Here is a 15,858-nt window from a genome sequence, read left to right as displayed (position 1 = left end):
TTCATATTGTTGTCCCTGAATGCTTAGTGTAGTCTTTATCTACAATCCATCAATGCATGGATATTCCCCACCTATGTAACACTGTACAACCCAAATGTACGCACATTTTCCTTACCTCTTCCTTCACCAGTGTATGGCATAGAAAAACTCAATAAACAATAGTTTGAACAATTAGAGTTTTTTTCCAACAGAATAATATCATTTGTAAAGTGATGAATACCCTAATTACCTACTAATGGGAGAATCCAAGCAGAGGCTGAATAAGGATAGGATGAGGAAGATTCATTAAAGTGTCCGTTGAATGCCAGGAATTAGGAGACTATGGCACAAAACAAAACAAAACTCTTCACCCTCATGGAACTTACATTCCAGTGATAGGGAAGTAGATGAGAGGACTCACAAATTCTCTTCCAACACAAAATCTCTAGGTTATTAGACATGGGGATAAAAGCAGAAAGAGAGAAAGTGAGTTTTTTGTTTGTTTTTCAGCAAAGGCTATAGGACAGATTCATATGTAAGCACAGATTCTGGGAAGAGTGACTGCAAATCCAAGTCTGTTCATTATTTGTGTCTGTGCTGACCCTCTGCTCACCTTTCAAACTCACTGGCACACATAGATCACAACCACTGCCAGTTGGCACCGGCTTTACATTACAAATTAGTCTCATAAAACCATATGTCCTTCTGTTCTGTTAACTGCCTAGGGGGAAGGCTGGCAGGCACTGCAAGTCACTGCCCTCTTCTGACCCTCTCTTCATTCCCCAGCTCACTCACTTGTCCATAGGAAAAATTCCCTTCTCCTTCATGCCCACTCAAACTTGACTCTTCAAGGCTCACCCTAGAAGTCCCTCCAGGAAGACACCATAACTACTTTATTCCTTTTGCTGGGAACCCTGTTGGCACTCAATGTCAAACGCACAGACCATTCAGTTACCCAGGCCTTCAATAAACATTCAGTGAGCCCTTGCCACGTGCTAGAGATTCAGTATAAAAGGTCACAATTCCTACCATTAAGAAACAAGTAGGGGAGACATATGAGGACCGTAGCAATTTGACAGTTATGGTAAGACTAGAGTACCTCTGGGGCACCTGGGTGGTTCAGTTGTTAAGCATCTGACTCTTGATTTTGGCTCAGGTCATGATCTCATGGTTTGTGGGATCAAGCTCCATGTCAGATTCTGTGCTGAAAGTATAGAGCCTACTTGGGATTCTCTCTCTCTCTCTCTCTCTCTCTCTCTGCCCCTCCTATACTTGTGCACTTTCTCTATCCCCATCTCAAAAATAAATAAACATTAAAAAAAAAAAAGAGGGCACCTGGGTGGCTTAGTCTGTTAAGTTGTTAGCCAACTCTTGATTTTGGCTCAGGTCACAATCTCAGTTTATGGGATCAAGCCCCATGTTGGGCTCTGTGTGGAACGTGGAGCCTGCTTGGGATTCTCTCTCTCCCCCTCTCTCTGTCCCTCCCCTGCTCATGCTCACTCTCTTTCTCTTTCTCAAAAATAAATAAATTAAAAGAAACCCTTTATATGTTAAAAAAAAAAAGACTAGAGTACCATGGAATCACAGAGGAGGGACAGAAGCCTAAATCTAGAGTTCTGACTTTGAAAGCATCTACTCCACTTGAAATGAGAAATAAGACTTTATTTGATGTGGAAAGAAAGACACTATGATAGTTCAAAACGTAAAGTCACAGAGGAGTTATGAGAGGGGACAGGCGGGTATGGGTAGGGGTGGGAGGCTCTGTATCATCCTTTTGGGAACTTATTTATATGCAGCTGGTCTTATTAGTGGATTTTTTAAAAATCAAAGTATAATTTTCATACAATATTCTATAAGTTTCAGGTGTTCAACACATTGATTCAATATTTTTATGCATTACTAAATGATTCCCATGAAAAGTATAGTTATATCCCCATGACTTATTTATTTTATAACTGGAAGTTTGTATCCTATTTATTTATTTATTTATTTATTTATTTATTTAATGTTTATTTATTTACTTTGAGAGAGAGAGAGAGAGACAGAGACAGAGACAGAGAAAATGAACATGAAGTGGGGGGGCACAAAGAGGGAGAGAGGAAGAGAGAGAATCTCAAGCAGGCTCCAAACTAAGCATGGAGCCTGACGTGGTGCTCATTTTTGAAACTGAGAGATCATGACCTGAGCTGATATCAGGAGGTAGATTCTTAACCAACTGAGCCACTCAGGAGCCCCTGTTTTTCTTTTAATGTCCTTCACCCATTTCATCTGCCTCCCAACCCCTAGCCACTCTGGCAACCGACAGATAATTTTCTGTATCTAGGAGTCCATTTTTGTTTTGTTATTTTGTATTTTAGATTCCACATATAAGTGATATCATATGGTATTTGTCTTTCTCTCTGTGACTTGTTTCACTTAGCACGATACCCTCTAGGTCCATCCATGTTGTCACAAATGGAAAGATCTCATTCTTTTTTATAGCTGAGTCATATTCCACTGCCTATCGCTACCACATCTTCTTTATTCATTCATCTGTAGGTGCTTCCATATGTTGGCTATTGTAAATAGTGCTGCTATAAACATCAGAGTTCATGTATCTCAAGTTTATAATTTTTCTCTACAACTAGACTCTAAGCTCCGTGTGGGGAGGACCATGTCTCGTGTTCCTTCTCTATTCCCCACAGAACTTAACTTAGTAATGATGCATGGTGAGTTTCTAAAAGTACTGAGTCTCCTCATAATCAGTATAAAAGGAGAGACTTCACTGTCTAATTGGCCTAAGATCCTTCTCTTGCACATTTAACTTCCTTTCCTTCCACATGTTCAGGCCTCTAATGTAAGTGCTTCAAAGATCAGTTAGTAACAGAAGGATAGTACTCTCTATGAATTACCCAGAAGGCTCTTGAAAACAAGCACTTCTTTATCTATACATAGGTCTTCTGATCCTTTTCCATCAATTAGGCCTCATGGTAAAATGACTTAACACAGCAAACTCCAAACTCCAGAATGTGGGGATAAAAGGCTCAGGCTGGCCAGTTAAATCCAGCCTTTAAATGTGGAAGAAACTGGGATCTTTTTGTTTTACCCAGTTACCAAATTGTCTCCCTCATGTCATAAAAGAAATGGATTGACTTTTTCTTTTGTTAAATTATTCCTTTAAAATAAAACTGACTTGAAACAACTGGATAGTCAAATTAAGAAGTTAGAGCCATATGTGAGGAAAATTCCAAACTGTACGGGTACAAGAGTAAACATGAGGATTATTTTTTCCCAATAACTTTGGAGTGGGAAGGGGCTTGTCATAAAATAAGAGATTTATGAGCTTGTCCATATGAAAATAAAACCTTCTGCACTGCAAAGAGCATCATATGTGACGTCACAAGCAGATGAAAATCTGAGAACATTTATTTTGTATTATAAACAAAGGAATAATATCCCTAAACTGAGATGAAAAAAAAGACTAACAAACCAATAGAAAATTGGGCAAAGGTAACAAACAGATGATTTATAGAAATAGAAACACCAGTGGCATTTAAGTAAGTTTAAACAAAAGTTCTCATTCTCACTCTTTTTAAAAACATTTTTAATGTTTATTTATATTTTGAGAGAGAGAGAGAGGCAGAATGTGAGTTGGGGGAGGGCAGAGAGAGAGGGAGACATAGAATCCGAAGCAGGCTCCAGGCTCTGAGCTGTCAGCACAGAGCCCGACGCGGGGCTCAAACTCACAGACTGCGAGATCATGACCTGAGCCGAAGTCGGATGCTAAACCGACGGAGCCACCCAGGCACCCCTCACCCTATTAATAAGAGACATCAAATTCAAACCATAGTGGAAAATTATTTCTTCTGTGTAATATTGACAGGACACAGAAGTTGACCTTGAATTTGTAGGTGAGGCTTTGGGGAACAAGGCATGTTGATCACTGCAGGTGGATCTGAAAGCAGCACAAGTCCCCCGAAGATACATTCACTTTTTGACTCAACAGCCCAATTTGGGAATCTATTCCATAGAAAACTAGTTAAATTAATTATAACACAGCCACACAATATAGCTGTGCAAAAGAACATGGGAGACTTTTATGTGCTGACATAGAATGGTCTCCAGGATATACTGCTGAGTGGAAGAAAGCAAAATGAAACAAGATGCTGACAGTGTAGATAGTAAGCTTCCTTCTGAACACAAAATATTTATCTGCATTTGTTTGGTGTGCACAAAGACTGGGAGGATAAACAAAAAAACAGTAAAAATGGTTACCCCGTATGGGACTAGAGGCACGGAGATTGAGAAGGGACTTCTGTGATCAATGCAATAAGATCAAAGTTTGAAAAATGACACCTGAGGGAGACTGCAAGACCTTCTCCAAATAGCGGAGACTGCTGAATACTGAAGCATGAAGCTTGACAAGTAAGCTAATGCAGCATTTGTGCTAGCATGTGTGATAGAACACTGGGCAGAGGGATGGGAAGACACCTGCTTGTTTCAAGTTTTGTATTTGAGTCCTTCCACACCTCTCAAAGAATCATGGGCACAGGATGCAATGAATGATGTCAGCACAGCTTTGGGCCTTCCCTAAAAATATTGATCCTATAGACTTTCTACAGAATCCTAATTAAGGCTCAAGGAAGGCACCTGATGGTTTCTGGGGGCAGGGGCGTCCCAGGATGAAAAGGGTCAAAATGACCTAATTATAGCACAGGATGGGCCAAACAGATCAAGAAGGTGAAAAAGACGAGAGGGGAAGAAAACACTCTTGAAAATGCTTTTGGGGGCTCATAAACAGGGAAGCTGGGAGCCAACCACCAGCCTTCTCTGTCTGCACAAGAGGGAGAGCCAGCTTGGCCAATACCATGGAAAGGACGCTATCTCCTTTTCTAATTAAATTCCTTAAAGAGTGGGCTGATTTATTAATTTATAATAAAATCCCTGGTCTAATTAAAAATGGTACTTTCTCCCACCTGATGTAACTTCACCATATTTCTGATTCCCATGTAATTGAATCTGAAAACAATGATGCTGAGTGATAGCTTGGGATATTGCTACTTACTGTGAAAATAAATAATAAGGAAGGAGAATGCTGCTTGGCTTGTTTCAGGGAAGTTTAAATCACCTCTTTCTCACTTCGACTGAATTTTAACAACATTTAAAGATAATATGATATTTCCCATAATGAAACTGTATAATGTTGGCTAATTTATGGGAGAGGTTTACCTCTCTGAGGCTTTAGCATCCCGTTAATTTGGCCCACAGTTTGCAAGGTCTCTGAACTCCCCCACCCCTATCTCATATTCTCAACCTTAAATTCCAGGATTTGTTTTTTTCTTTCAACCCATTGTACATAATACTGCTCATATTTATTTAGCACTCTACAAATTGGAAGACTTGTGACATCTATTGTCATGTCTCAACTGCTCTGGGAGAAGGAGACAAGGTGGGCATCATGTGGCAGAGAGAAGGGAGGCTCAGAAAAGTCAACACTGGTCATCCAGGATCACAAAGTCTATTTACACAGCTTGACCTAGAACCCAGGTGTCCTAACTCGATTGTGGGCATGTCTAACATTTCCAGCCAAATGACCAAAGCTTTTGGTTTCTAGGTTCCAAGAGATTCACAGGGAAGCTAGTTGTGTTATTCACTGAATGATGCTTGACATTTTTTCTTGGCAAAACTCCTGTTTGCTGCTTAGGAAGGAACCGTGTGTGTGTGTGTGTGTGTGTGTGTGTGTGTGTGTGTGTGTTTCCCCATGAACTCACCTGCTTGGTTGTACCGTATGTGTATGTTTCTAGGTTTCTGGCTGGTTGAGGAGGAGCAAATTGGCATGGGAGAATGTTAGAAATGATCCCTTTCTCTATCCTTGAAGTTTAAGAAGAAAGCACTCTAAATAATTAGGATATACCCATCTTCTTTCCCTTCATACCTCAAAGGTTTGCATACCGTATTCCTGTTTTGCATACTATAATAATTACTTCTAGAAATAGTTACTTCTGAACACTAAGCCCCTTCTTTTTCCTACTTACCCCATTTCTTCAAGAGCCTTTCTTCTATTGACCTCAGCAGTTTTATTCCTGATATTTATGTTAATCTTCTAAGTCTTACACATTCAGAGCAAAGAGTTCTGGCAAGAGGCCCTTTCCAAATGTCACTATGTGCTTTTTAGCCAAAAATGAAACTCTAAGGTTCCCAAGGAAACCCAAACACCTGTTGACTATGTTTTTTATTCACTTTTCATCTAATTGCAATTTACCTAATTCACTAGAGCAGTGTGAGGATTAACTGTCCTCTGGTTTCTTTCAAGTCTATAAAGGATTTCCGCCTCCTCAGGGCATATGTTCTCTAAGAGAGACAGAAATGAAATACTAATAAGAGATTTCATGTACAGCAGTCTCAAATAGTCTGTGCTCTGTGTTACCATTTCAGGCAGTTGGTGTCTCCCTATCACCCTCTGACAAAGGCTCTGGTCATGTGGTCAACAGCCCAGTGTGAAAGGCCCAGACAGACGCATGAACTTCTTTTCAAAGTCCGTTGGAGGAAGTGCATTTTAACTACCCATTTAGGTGCTGAATCAGGCCTGGGGTGCCTGCTGGGAAGGCAGAGGGATTTGGCTGCTATCATATTTTGGCATAAATATTTGACAGCTTGTCCCTCCCAATGAAAATTTCTGATGCCTTAAAGGGTAATCTTCCCTTGGCTTCTTCCCGGTATTGTTGACATTTTGTGCAGGATAATACTTGGTTATTGGGGGCTGCCCTTGTGCATTATGGGATGTTTAGCAGCCTCCGCAGGCTCCACACACCAGGTAAGAGTCCCCTACCTCTGAATGTGAAAATCCCAAATATCTCCAGAGATTGTCAAATGTCTCCTGGGGGCACGACCATCCTGTTTGAAAGCCAAATCCTGTGTGAACACTCACGGTATTACTTGGATTATGGGCAACCTCTACAAAAAAGCCATCCTTCAATAGGCTCATGGGGCTGTCTTGGAGGTCCAGCAAGCGACACCCCCTTCTGCTCCCCCTGCATGAGGCTGAGAGGACGCACAGTTTCCCAAATGATGTGTCATCCAATTCACTGCTTAGATATTTTGTTTCAGATCCTTTGCCCAGTTTTCTTTCTACCCTGGTAGCCAAAGATGGCTAATTTGCACAGCATTAAGTATATTTGCTCCCCCCACATATTGCACAACAACAAGGGATTTTTTACTTTGCAATTCTACTTTGCAAGCTCCTATTTAAATGTTTCAGGCTACCACACATTTGAAGTTGAGAAGGTAGCACTGGGGGTGCTGTGGTAATGACTGGGGGGAGAACGTCCATCAAAGAGTGACAAACTCCAGGAGGGGGGCGTCTCTTCCCTCCAAAATGTCTCATTAGGGTCCCAGACTTGGCCTCCCTCTCCTCTATATCCCACAGTCCAATTTAATTGAGCGACGGCCTCGCCACGGCACACTGCTCTTTCGACAGGAGGGTAAACTCATTCTGTCCATCATGACATTTGCTTTCTTAAGGGCCTCACAATATGCAGCTTAAATAATTAAATTCAGGTCACATCTCAGCCTCCCTTTTCAAGCTTGTCTGAAGGCACGGTGGGTTTTTATTTTTTTCTTCTGATGGTTACATTTTGACCATGTGATTTTTAGAAGCCAGTGGGGTTTTTGCTTCTTTGGTTTTGTTGTTGTACATGACACTTCTTCCCACTGAAACCCCCAAACCTCAGCATAGTACAAACCCCCTCCAAAAGTTGAACAAGGGCCGTGGGTTTTCTGATGGTGGGCAAAAGGTGACAGAGAGAAACTTGAGACCCTGGTTACCGTAAGGGTCTCAGAACAGCCTGCTTGTCATGGTCAGTACTTTTCATTTGTCACCCAGGAAAGTTTATTGCTAAGAGATGAATCCCTTGTGTTTTATTGCCTGTGTCCATTTACCTTGAGTTGGGATGAGCTTGTCAAAAATAAAGCAAATCTTTAAAATGACCTAATAAGAGTGAAGTTCCAGGAAGGACTAAGGACAGCTCTTACCTGGAGTGTCCATTTTAAACAATAGATTTCTCTGGGGGAACCTGGGAGTGATTATAATGAGTTTGGATTTTGTTTAACCTAATGCTGATTTTGCATATTACAGAGATTTGTCATCTTTAAGTCATATGCCAGATGAATGCTTTAAAATAGATGCAACTTTGTGTGAAATTTCTATAATATAGCAAAATCTGATTGCTCTATTAATAGCCAGGGTCCTCGGCCTTGGGAAGGCAAGGTGGCAGCGTTTTTAAAATTCATCATCTCTGCATAATTAGTTGTGAATCTCTAAGTATTCAAGCTGAGGAATTAACCAGGACCTGGAGCTGTTATCCTTCAGGGTCCCTTTTAATATTGTTCCACAGTCATCATTTCCTTGTGTTTTTCTAATTACTGCAAAACCAATTGTTTTTAACTGAACTGCCCTAACTCTTTGCAATTTGTTGAATGTAATCACCTTCAAAGGAAGAAAGTACACTTCGTGTTCAGAAAATTGGAGCTTGATTAGATCAGAATCATCAGGTGGCTATGGGACCCTGGTTCTGAAGCTTCACTTATTTGACATGATCATTACATTTTGAGGGCATGGGGCTCAAGGAAGGAGGGAGTGTTCTTGAAAGTGAGCTCAAAAGCGTGATCCATAGATCCTCGTGGGATTTAATTTGGAGAAGCAGATTTATGAAAACTCAAAAGAAATAGGAATTTAGCTTTCTTACTCTGAGAAGCCAACAGTATGGCCCTGGGCAGTAGAACACAACTGTTTAGGGTCCTTGATGATCTCCTCACTTAGATGGTGCCTCAGGTTTAGAAGCATCCAGGGAGCAGGGCTGTCACTAACCTGGCCTCAACCCCCAGTGTCCAGCATTGGTATGGACACCAAGCGAGGACCGAATAAACCAAAATGAACTAGTTTAGAGGCCAATCATCTTCTTTGCTTTTATTCTTTTGCCAGTGTCATTTACCTATCCAGTTATCCAGTTCAACATGGAAATTTTCAAAGAACAAATATGGCAAGAACAAAGGTTTTCAATCTTGATTTGTCTCTTTCAGATCTCAAGGGTATGATGCATTTTCATCAGTAAGACTGACTGTGTGTGACAACAATTCCCAAAGTGGGGACGAGATTATGAAAATCAAGCCAGGGTTCATGGAGCCATATGAAAGAAACAAAAAAGCAACGGATTCTGAAATGCCTCCTCAGCACCCATGAAGAATCATCATTGAAGAATAAGCTAAAATTCTACATCCTTAAAAAAAATGGAAAATGGATTCATTGCTTTCTCCAGCACAGCCGCCAGGGAAAGAGAAATGTCCTAGTAGGTAGCAACTCTGGGTCTTTATTTCTCGGAACAAGGAAAAGTCCAAATGGAGTTTGATTAGAGGAGCTAACCAAAGGCCTTAACAAGTTTTGAGAGTTAGTTATAATTTTATTCAATATTTATGATGTTGTTTAACATTTATTAAACTAGGCCTTGTGTTAAGTGCAGAACATAAATGAGGGGCAATCTTGGCATTAGTGAGAGAGTTTACTGTGCAAAGAAATAAGTACAATCTCAAGTGACGAGTGGCAGAAATAAAATCAGGGTATTACAGGAGAACAGACAAGGAAGAGTAATTGAGGTATGGCTGATGGAGGAGCATCTGGGAGGACTTCCTAGTCTGAACTGAATCTTAAAGACTAAGTTAGTAGGAGTTACGTGAAGGTTAGAGAAGAAAGGTATTGATACGAAAGATATTCCAGGAAGTGAGATCACAAGAGCAAAGGTATGGAAGACCCTAACAGCATCATGTATTCAGGACAGAGGGAGCATTCTGATGACACATAAAATTTAAGACAGAAAATGGGAAAAGATGAAGTAGGAAAGGCAAGGCCAAGGTGGGCCTTGCAAACCTTATGGAGGAGGAGATTGGATTTTTGTTTGTGGGTAATGGAGAGTCCTAGAAAAGCTTCCAGCAAAAGGAACAACATGATAGGATGATGCATTTGTGGGGGGTGGGGTGGGATGGGACTGGCAAGTGGGCTGTGTGGACCAAGGAAGGCCCTACGGGGGCACTGGTAGAGGAGCTAGAAAGAGGGAATATTCGAGAAGTATGTGGTAGGGAAGCCAGCAGGCTCTCAGGACTGCCAGAATGTGGAAGGTGAGAGAAGAAAGAGTCCAGGAAAACTAACTTCACAGACTATATTCCTAAAAGAAGGGCAAGACCACCAGCTAAGACAGAGAGCCTGGGAAGTAGACGTTTCTAGAGAGAAAAAGGCCGGCTTCAGTTTGTACTTCTACCATTGAGGCACCTGGGGGGATTGGTAGTGGTGGTGCGCAGCCTGGTAGAGGAGCTAGAAGCTTGAGAGACAAGCATCAGCTAGAGACTGTTATTTGATTTTTTACTAACCAGGTCCAGCAGGTTTGGCAGGGGTGAGACTCCCCTACCTCCCTTCAGAGATCGGGGCTCCACTGCTGCAGCTCGCTGGGTCTTGCCTCATCTGACATTCTGCCCCTGGCTTGCTCTCTCTCCCCATCCCCTTCCACCTCTGCCCCATTCTCCAAGCCCCTGTATGCAGGAAAGAGGCAGGAATGTTTGTTATGCCTAGCTTGGCAAATGAGAGTGGGCATCTCTGTGGAAACAAAGCCAGAAAATTACTTCTGTTGGAAACCTCACCCGCTGGGCCACCTACCCAGCTCCTAAATCCTGCTCCTGCTGCTCTGCTCTAACAACCTGGAATTTTCAAATATATTTCAAAGTTAAGCTAAAGAAACCAACCTTGAAAGAAAAGACATGTATTTACTTTAGTGTTTTATGAGCCCGTAGGCAGGGTTTTGGAAAGTAGGTTTCTTTGGCCACATTCAGTATGATTTAAAGAAGCAAGTGGGGAGGAGAAAACAAGGGAATGTGGGGTCACAGGACACTCCATTTGAAAGGAAAGGCCTCCCAGGCATGCTGTCATTGGCAGGGCAAGTGGCTAATGATGGAGCAGTGGCCTGGGGGAGGGGTTGGTGGGTAGTGTATGGGGTGCGAGGCAGAGGTCCCTGACTCTGCATTTCCCACAAACCATGGAGGGACAGACTGCCAATGTCAAGTGCCTTCCTCTACCTGTGGGAAATTGCAAGAAGCCAGGGAGAGAGGGCGTATTTGAGAAAGGACCATATCTTGGAGAACATCCAATAAAGCTTCCTGGTCTACTGGCAATTCCATTCTGCAGGGTGGGGACCTCTATTACCAAATCATGTTACTTAAACAGGCAAGGGTGGGTCACTTTCATAGGTGCATGTGATGAAAACCAGGCAAAATGGTGACTGGAAGGGAAGACAATCTTAACCACATACCCAGGACATGCATTCCTTGTAGTGTTTTTCTCTGAATCGTTTCTATTTCCTTTTCAGAACAATTTTGCCAGCATTTAAGAAGTTAACACTGCTGCGTCCACCATATCTGCCCCTTCCTGGGGTTTCTTGGAAGCCAGCATGCACCCACAGCCACGCCAGCTGTCTGCATACATTCTTTCTTCCTGGCAACACTGTCATCAGCCAGGATGAGCGGCTGCCTGCTCTGTGAGGGTGTGTAGATGACAGAGCTCTGGCAACAAGTTCACTATTAAAGGCAGAGGGCAGGTGCCAGGCTAGAGGAAAGCATCTTCTTGCTGGTGGTGCTGCTTCCAGAGTTACTCTACCTAGACCTCAGCTTCTTATCCAAAGAAGCACCATTCGCTCAGAGGCTGCAGCAATAGTATGAAAGGAGCCACTCCTCTCAGATGGGATTTGCTCTGGGTAGAGAGATTAGGATGAGCAAAGTGAGTATATTGAAAAAACAACTCAGTCTGAGACTCCCTTCCTTTTGCAAAAAGATCAAAAAGAAAAGTTAAAGGAACAAGTTCACTGTTTACCAGGATCCCTGGCCATCCCCTAATGTTCATTCCTGATTGCTTTGCATGACTCATTTAAACAGAGCAATGTTAAAATTTGCACCCTAAAGTAAGTTCTTTCATACTCCAGTAGCTGTTCATTGACACAGTTTGGTTTAATCTCTTTCTCTCTCTCTATTAAGTTTATTTATTTATTTTGAGAGAAAGCACAAATGAGCACACATGAAGTGGGGGGAGGGGAGGGAGGGGCAGAGAGAGAGTCCCAAAAAGGCTCCTCACTGTCAGCGAGGAACCCCATGCAGGACTTGATCCCACAAACCATGAGATCGTGGCCTAAGCCAAAATCAAGAGTCGGATGCCTAACCGACTGAGCCACCCACACACCCCTGGCTTAATCTGGTTTCCTTTTCCAAGATGTTTTCAAATTGCCTTTGGACCATCTTCCTCTACCTCCACTTACTTCCCTCCAAACCCCACCCACCCCTACTCCCCACTGGAAGCCCACTGCCAGAGGGAGAGACAGGATCACTGAATACAAAGCTTGTATCAAGCTACATACGGAATCATGGAACTCCCCCTCAACCTCTGACATCTTTCTACACCGGGCTCCTAAGACACCACACTTCCCTGGGTCTACTGCTCCCTCCCTACTTGCTTCTGCTCAGTTTCCTTTGGGAGCTGTTTCTTTTCTCCCTGACCTGTCAACTTGGGAGGACCAAGTCCTCTCCCTATCAATACTCCTTCCCCTCCTGGCCTCACTTGGATCTGCTATGTGCTAATGCTCAAATTTACATCTCTAGACCAGACCTCATCTGCTGAGCTGCAGATACCTACAGTACGCTGCCTACCCAACACCTCCACCTGCTTCACAGGCAGCTCACACTGAGCATATCCAAGATGCTTCCTCAAGCTCCAACCTCAGCCTTCTCCATTTCAGTCAGTCAGTCCCTTCCAGGACCCAAACATCAGATCCACCCTTGACTCTGCTTTTTCCTTTACCCCCACCCTCTAATCTATCAATAAATTATGTTGTCTTTTTAACTAGACCTGGAATCAGACCATTCTCACTCCCTGTGTTATATTAGATGGATGTGGCTATTAATATTTAAGTTGAACTTAATTAAAATAAAAAATAAAATAGAGGAAAAAATGGAATGGGCCAAGTAAGAACTCATACGAAAACAAGAGCAAAAATTAAATTTAAAAATTAAATTTATATTTCCTTTCTTATACTAGCCACATTTCAAGTGCTTATGGGCCACATGTGGCTCGTGGCTCTGGTACTGGACAGTGCAGATGGAGAACATTTCCATCCCTGCAGAGAGCATTACTGGCCAGTGCTGTTCACTCCTTTCACTGAGACCACCCTGTTCCAGTCACTAACATCTCTTGCCTGGATGACTATAATAGCCTCTGAGCTGATCTTGCTTCTTCAGTCTTCATGACATGGCAGCCAGAGTGATCTTTTGGAAATATCTCAGGTTATGCCTCTCCTCTGCCCAAGGTCATCTAAAGATCCCATGCATGTCTATCAGAGAAGAAGCAAAGTCCTCAGAATGGCAAGCAAGCCCTTATGAGCTCTGGTACCTTTTACTCGTCTGACCTCATCTCCCCCACCTTCCAAACTGCTCTGACCACAACCACGCTGGCCTCCTGCCACTCCAGCCTCCAGGTGTCCGCACTGGCTGGTACCTTTGCTGAGCATGCTTTTCCCCCATATGTCCTCCTGGTTCACTCCCTCTACTCCTTCCAATCTCAAACGCCACCTTCTCAGTGAGGCTTATTTAGACACCTTTTAAAAATGTTAACCTCCCCCCAGGGAGTCCTGCCCTCCCGTACCCCACCCTGCTTCACCTTGTCTTTTCCACAGCACTTATCTCCTTTCAGCAAATGATATGCATTTACTAGTTAATCATATCTATTGTTTACTCTCTGGCAGGGAATTTTGTCTAGATACTCACTGCTGGAGAGCTGGCCCAGAGGAAGCTTTCAATAAATATTTGTTCAATAAATAAATGGAATTTTGGAGTTGGAGGGGGCCGTGGAAATCATTCTTTAATGGAGCAGCTGAAGGTCAAGTTAGCTGGAGGTGAAGTGAGTCACTGTGGACCCACAATAAGTTCAAGGGAAAAGCTTGGAGTAGGAGCTGGCCTGGCCCTAGGTGTCTTCTGGGCAGTCCCATAACAATGACCTTCCCTTCCCCTTTCTCTGCCACAACCAGAGGGACACTGACAAACCACAGGGAGCAGCAAGGACAACAAATGGGGGGACAACAACCTAACTACTATGCCAGGGGTATTTGTCACTTCCTTCCTGGTAAGACTTTGTATGACTTAACCATTGGTCTTGCTTCTCAGATGACTAGTAGGAAGCAAGGAACTAATTGGAGGCTCAGGTTAATGGCCAGTGCTGGTCACTCCTTTCACTGAGACCACCCTGTTCCAGTCACTAACATCTCTTGCCTGGATGACTATAATAGCCTCTGAGCTGATCTTGCTTCTTCAGTCTTCACGACATGGCAGCCAGAGTGATCCTTTGGAAATATCTCAGGTTATGCCTCTCCTCTGCCCAAGGTCATCTAAAGATCCCATTCATGTCTATCAGAGAAGAAGCAAAGTCCTCAGAATGGCATAGCCAGAATAGGCCCATATGTTTTATTGCCAAGACTCTTGGAAACTGGAAACACACATGCTTGATAGGTTTTCCCTAAAGCAATATAGCAGTCTTGTTTTAAAAAAGAAAGTCATGCTTTCATCATATAATTGATAAATTAGTATTAGAAAAAAAGCTGATTAGTATGAACAAAATGATTCTCCATTGCATTACTGAAATATTTTGGACAATCCAGAGTAGATTACAAGGAAAGTAGATCCCAGGTCCCAGTTTGTGTTATGGGTTCATTTGTCCTCCTGTAGCTATAAGGAAAGGCCATCTGAATATACACATTTTTAAATGCCTACGGATGATGGTTTTTCTGCTGCCAATTCTGATTCAAGAAGAAAATACAGTGAGCAAGTCTGAACTTCAGAAACAGATCTGTTCATAACGGCATGGCTCACAGGTGCAGAGCTACACAGCACGATATTAGTAAAAAGCCTGGAAGACTCCATCCATGGCTCACTGGATGATTTAACTTGCCAGAGGATGTAATTAAGAACAAAGTTATCTTTCTAGTCATTCCTCCATTACAGAGATAACTCAATTGGAGACTTTTTGGGAGATGCCAGATTTGGAAATAAAATCCTTATAGACTGCACTGAAATGTCATGAAGATTATACCAGAAAACAAATTGATACACATAGACAATCTTCTGTACATAGCAGAAAATTAGATCTCAGGAGAAAACGCAGGGCTAAGATGTAAAGTCAAGGGTGGGGGCATGGAGGCAGAGTACTGTGAAAGGCAGAATCAGCGGCTTCCCAGAGAGAGAGGAGCCCCGAATGCCCAGGTGCTCCCAGAAATTACCTTGGGTGGCGCTCTTCATTGCTTTCACTAACTTGCCCCTTCCAGCTCCAAAACCATTATTTCCATAGTGCAGGTCACTGTCACTATCACTGCCACCACTGGCAGAGTACGCACACATTCTGGGTACCTTGTCCTGAATAAGTAATACGAGACTGTTAAGATTATTCACGCAAGTCAAAACGGGGCAGAACATCCTGTGAGAATGGCAAACAGTTCACAGTTGGCTGTCATTGTGCGCACAGAATTCCATTCTGCTGCCCCACCCCCAAGAACAACTCTGCTTTTCCTTTCTATCTGCCTCACGCCGAGCTGGCACAGTTTACTCAATTATTGGAGCTGCAGAAACAGGGCTGTGGTAATGAAGCCATTGACCACTCGGAAGCCATTGTCCCAAGCAGAGGAAAGTCCTTGCATTTACCTGCTCTGCATTTTGTACCCTTCTTTATGGGGTCTTATTTTTCTCAAGTGCCTGTTATGACCTGCTCTTTTAAGCCTAATGGCTTATTTGTTTAACTGATCTCAGCATTGGCTTTCGAGTATCAGAGGGTAT

At 42.8% G+C, this 15,858-nt stretch overlaps 1 protein-coding gene across 4 annotated transcripts in view; it reads right to left on the bottom strand.

Moving 5' to 3' along the window:
• The window catches only part of NCKAP5 (NCK associated protein 5), a 969,870-nt gene that overhangs the window by 38,386 nt on the left and 915,626 nt on the right, over positions 1–15,858 (bottom strand). For 2 of the 4 annotated variants that reach the window (XM_047870291.1, XM_047870292.1), the window contains one exon: positions 15,309–15,441. The exons of the other annotated variants lie outside the window; for them this stretch is intronic. In XM_047870291.1, coding sequence (XP_047726247.1) covers positions 15,309–15,441 — 133 coding nt within the window. The remainder of the gene's footprint in view (positions 1–15,308; positions 15,442–15,858) is intronic. 4 annotated transcript variants of the gene reach the window in all.

The sequence above is a fragment of the Prionailurus viverrinus genome, chromosome C1 (assembly GCF_022837055.1).
Source record: "Prionailurus viverrinus isolate Anna chromosome C1, UM_Priviv_1.0, whole genome shotgun sequence".
NCBI lineage: Eukaryota > Metazoa > Chordata > Mammalia > Carnivora > Felidae > Prionailurus > Prionailurus viverrinus.
This window is presented reverse-complemented; position numbering and strand designations above follow the sequence as displayed.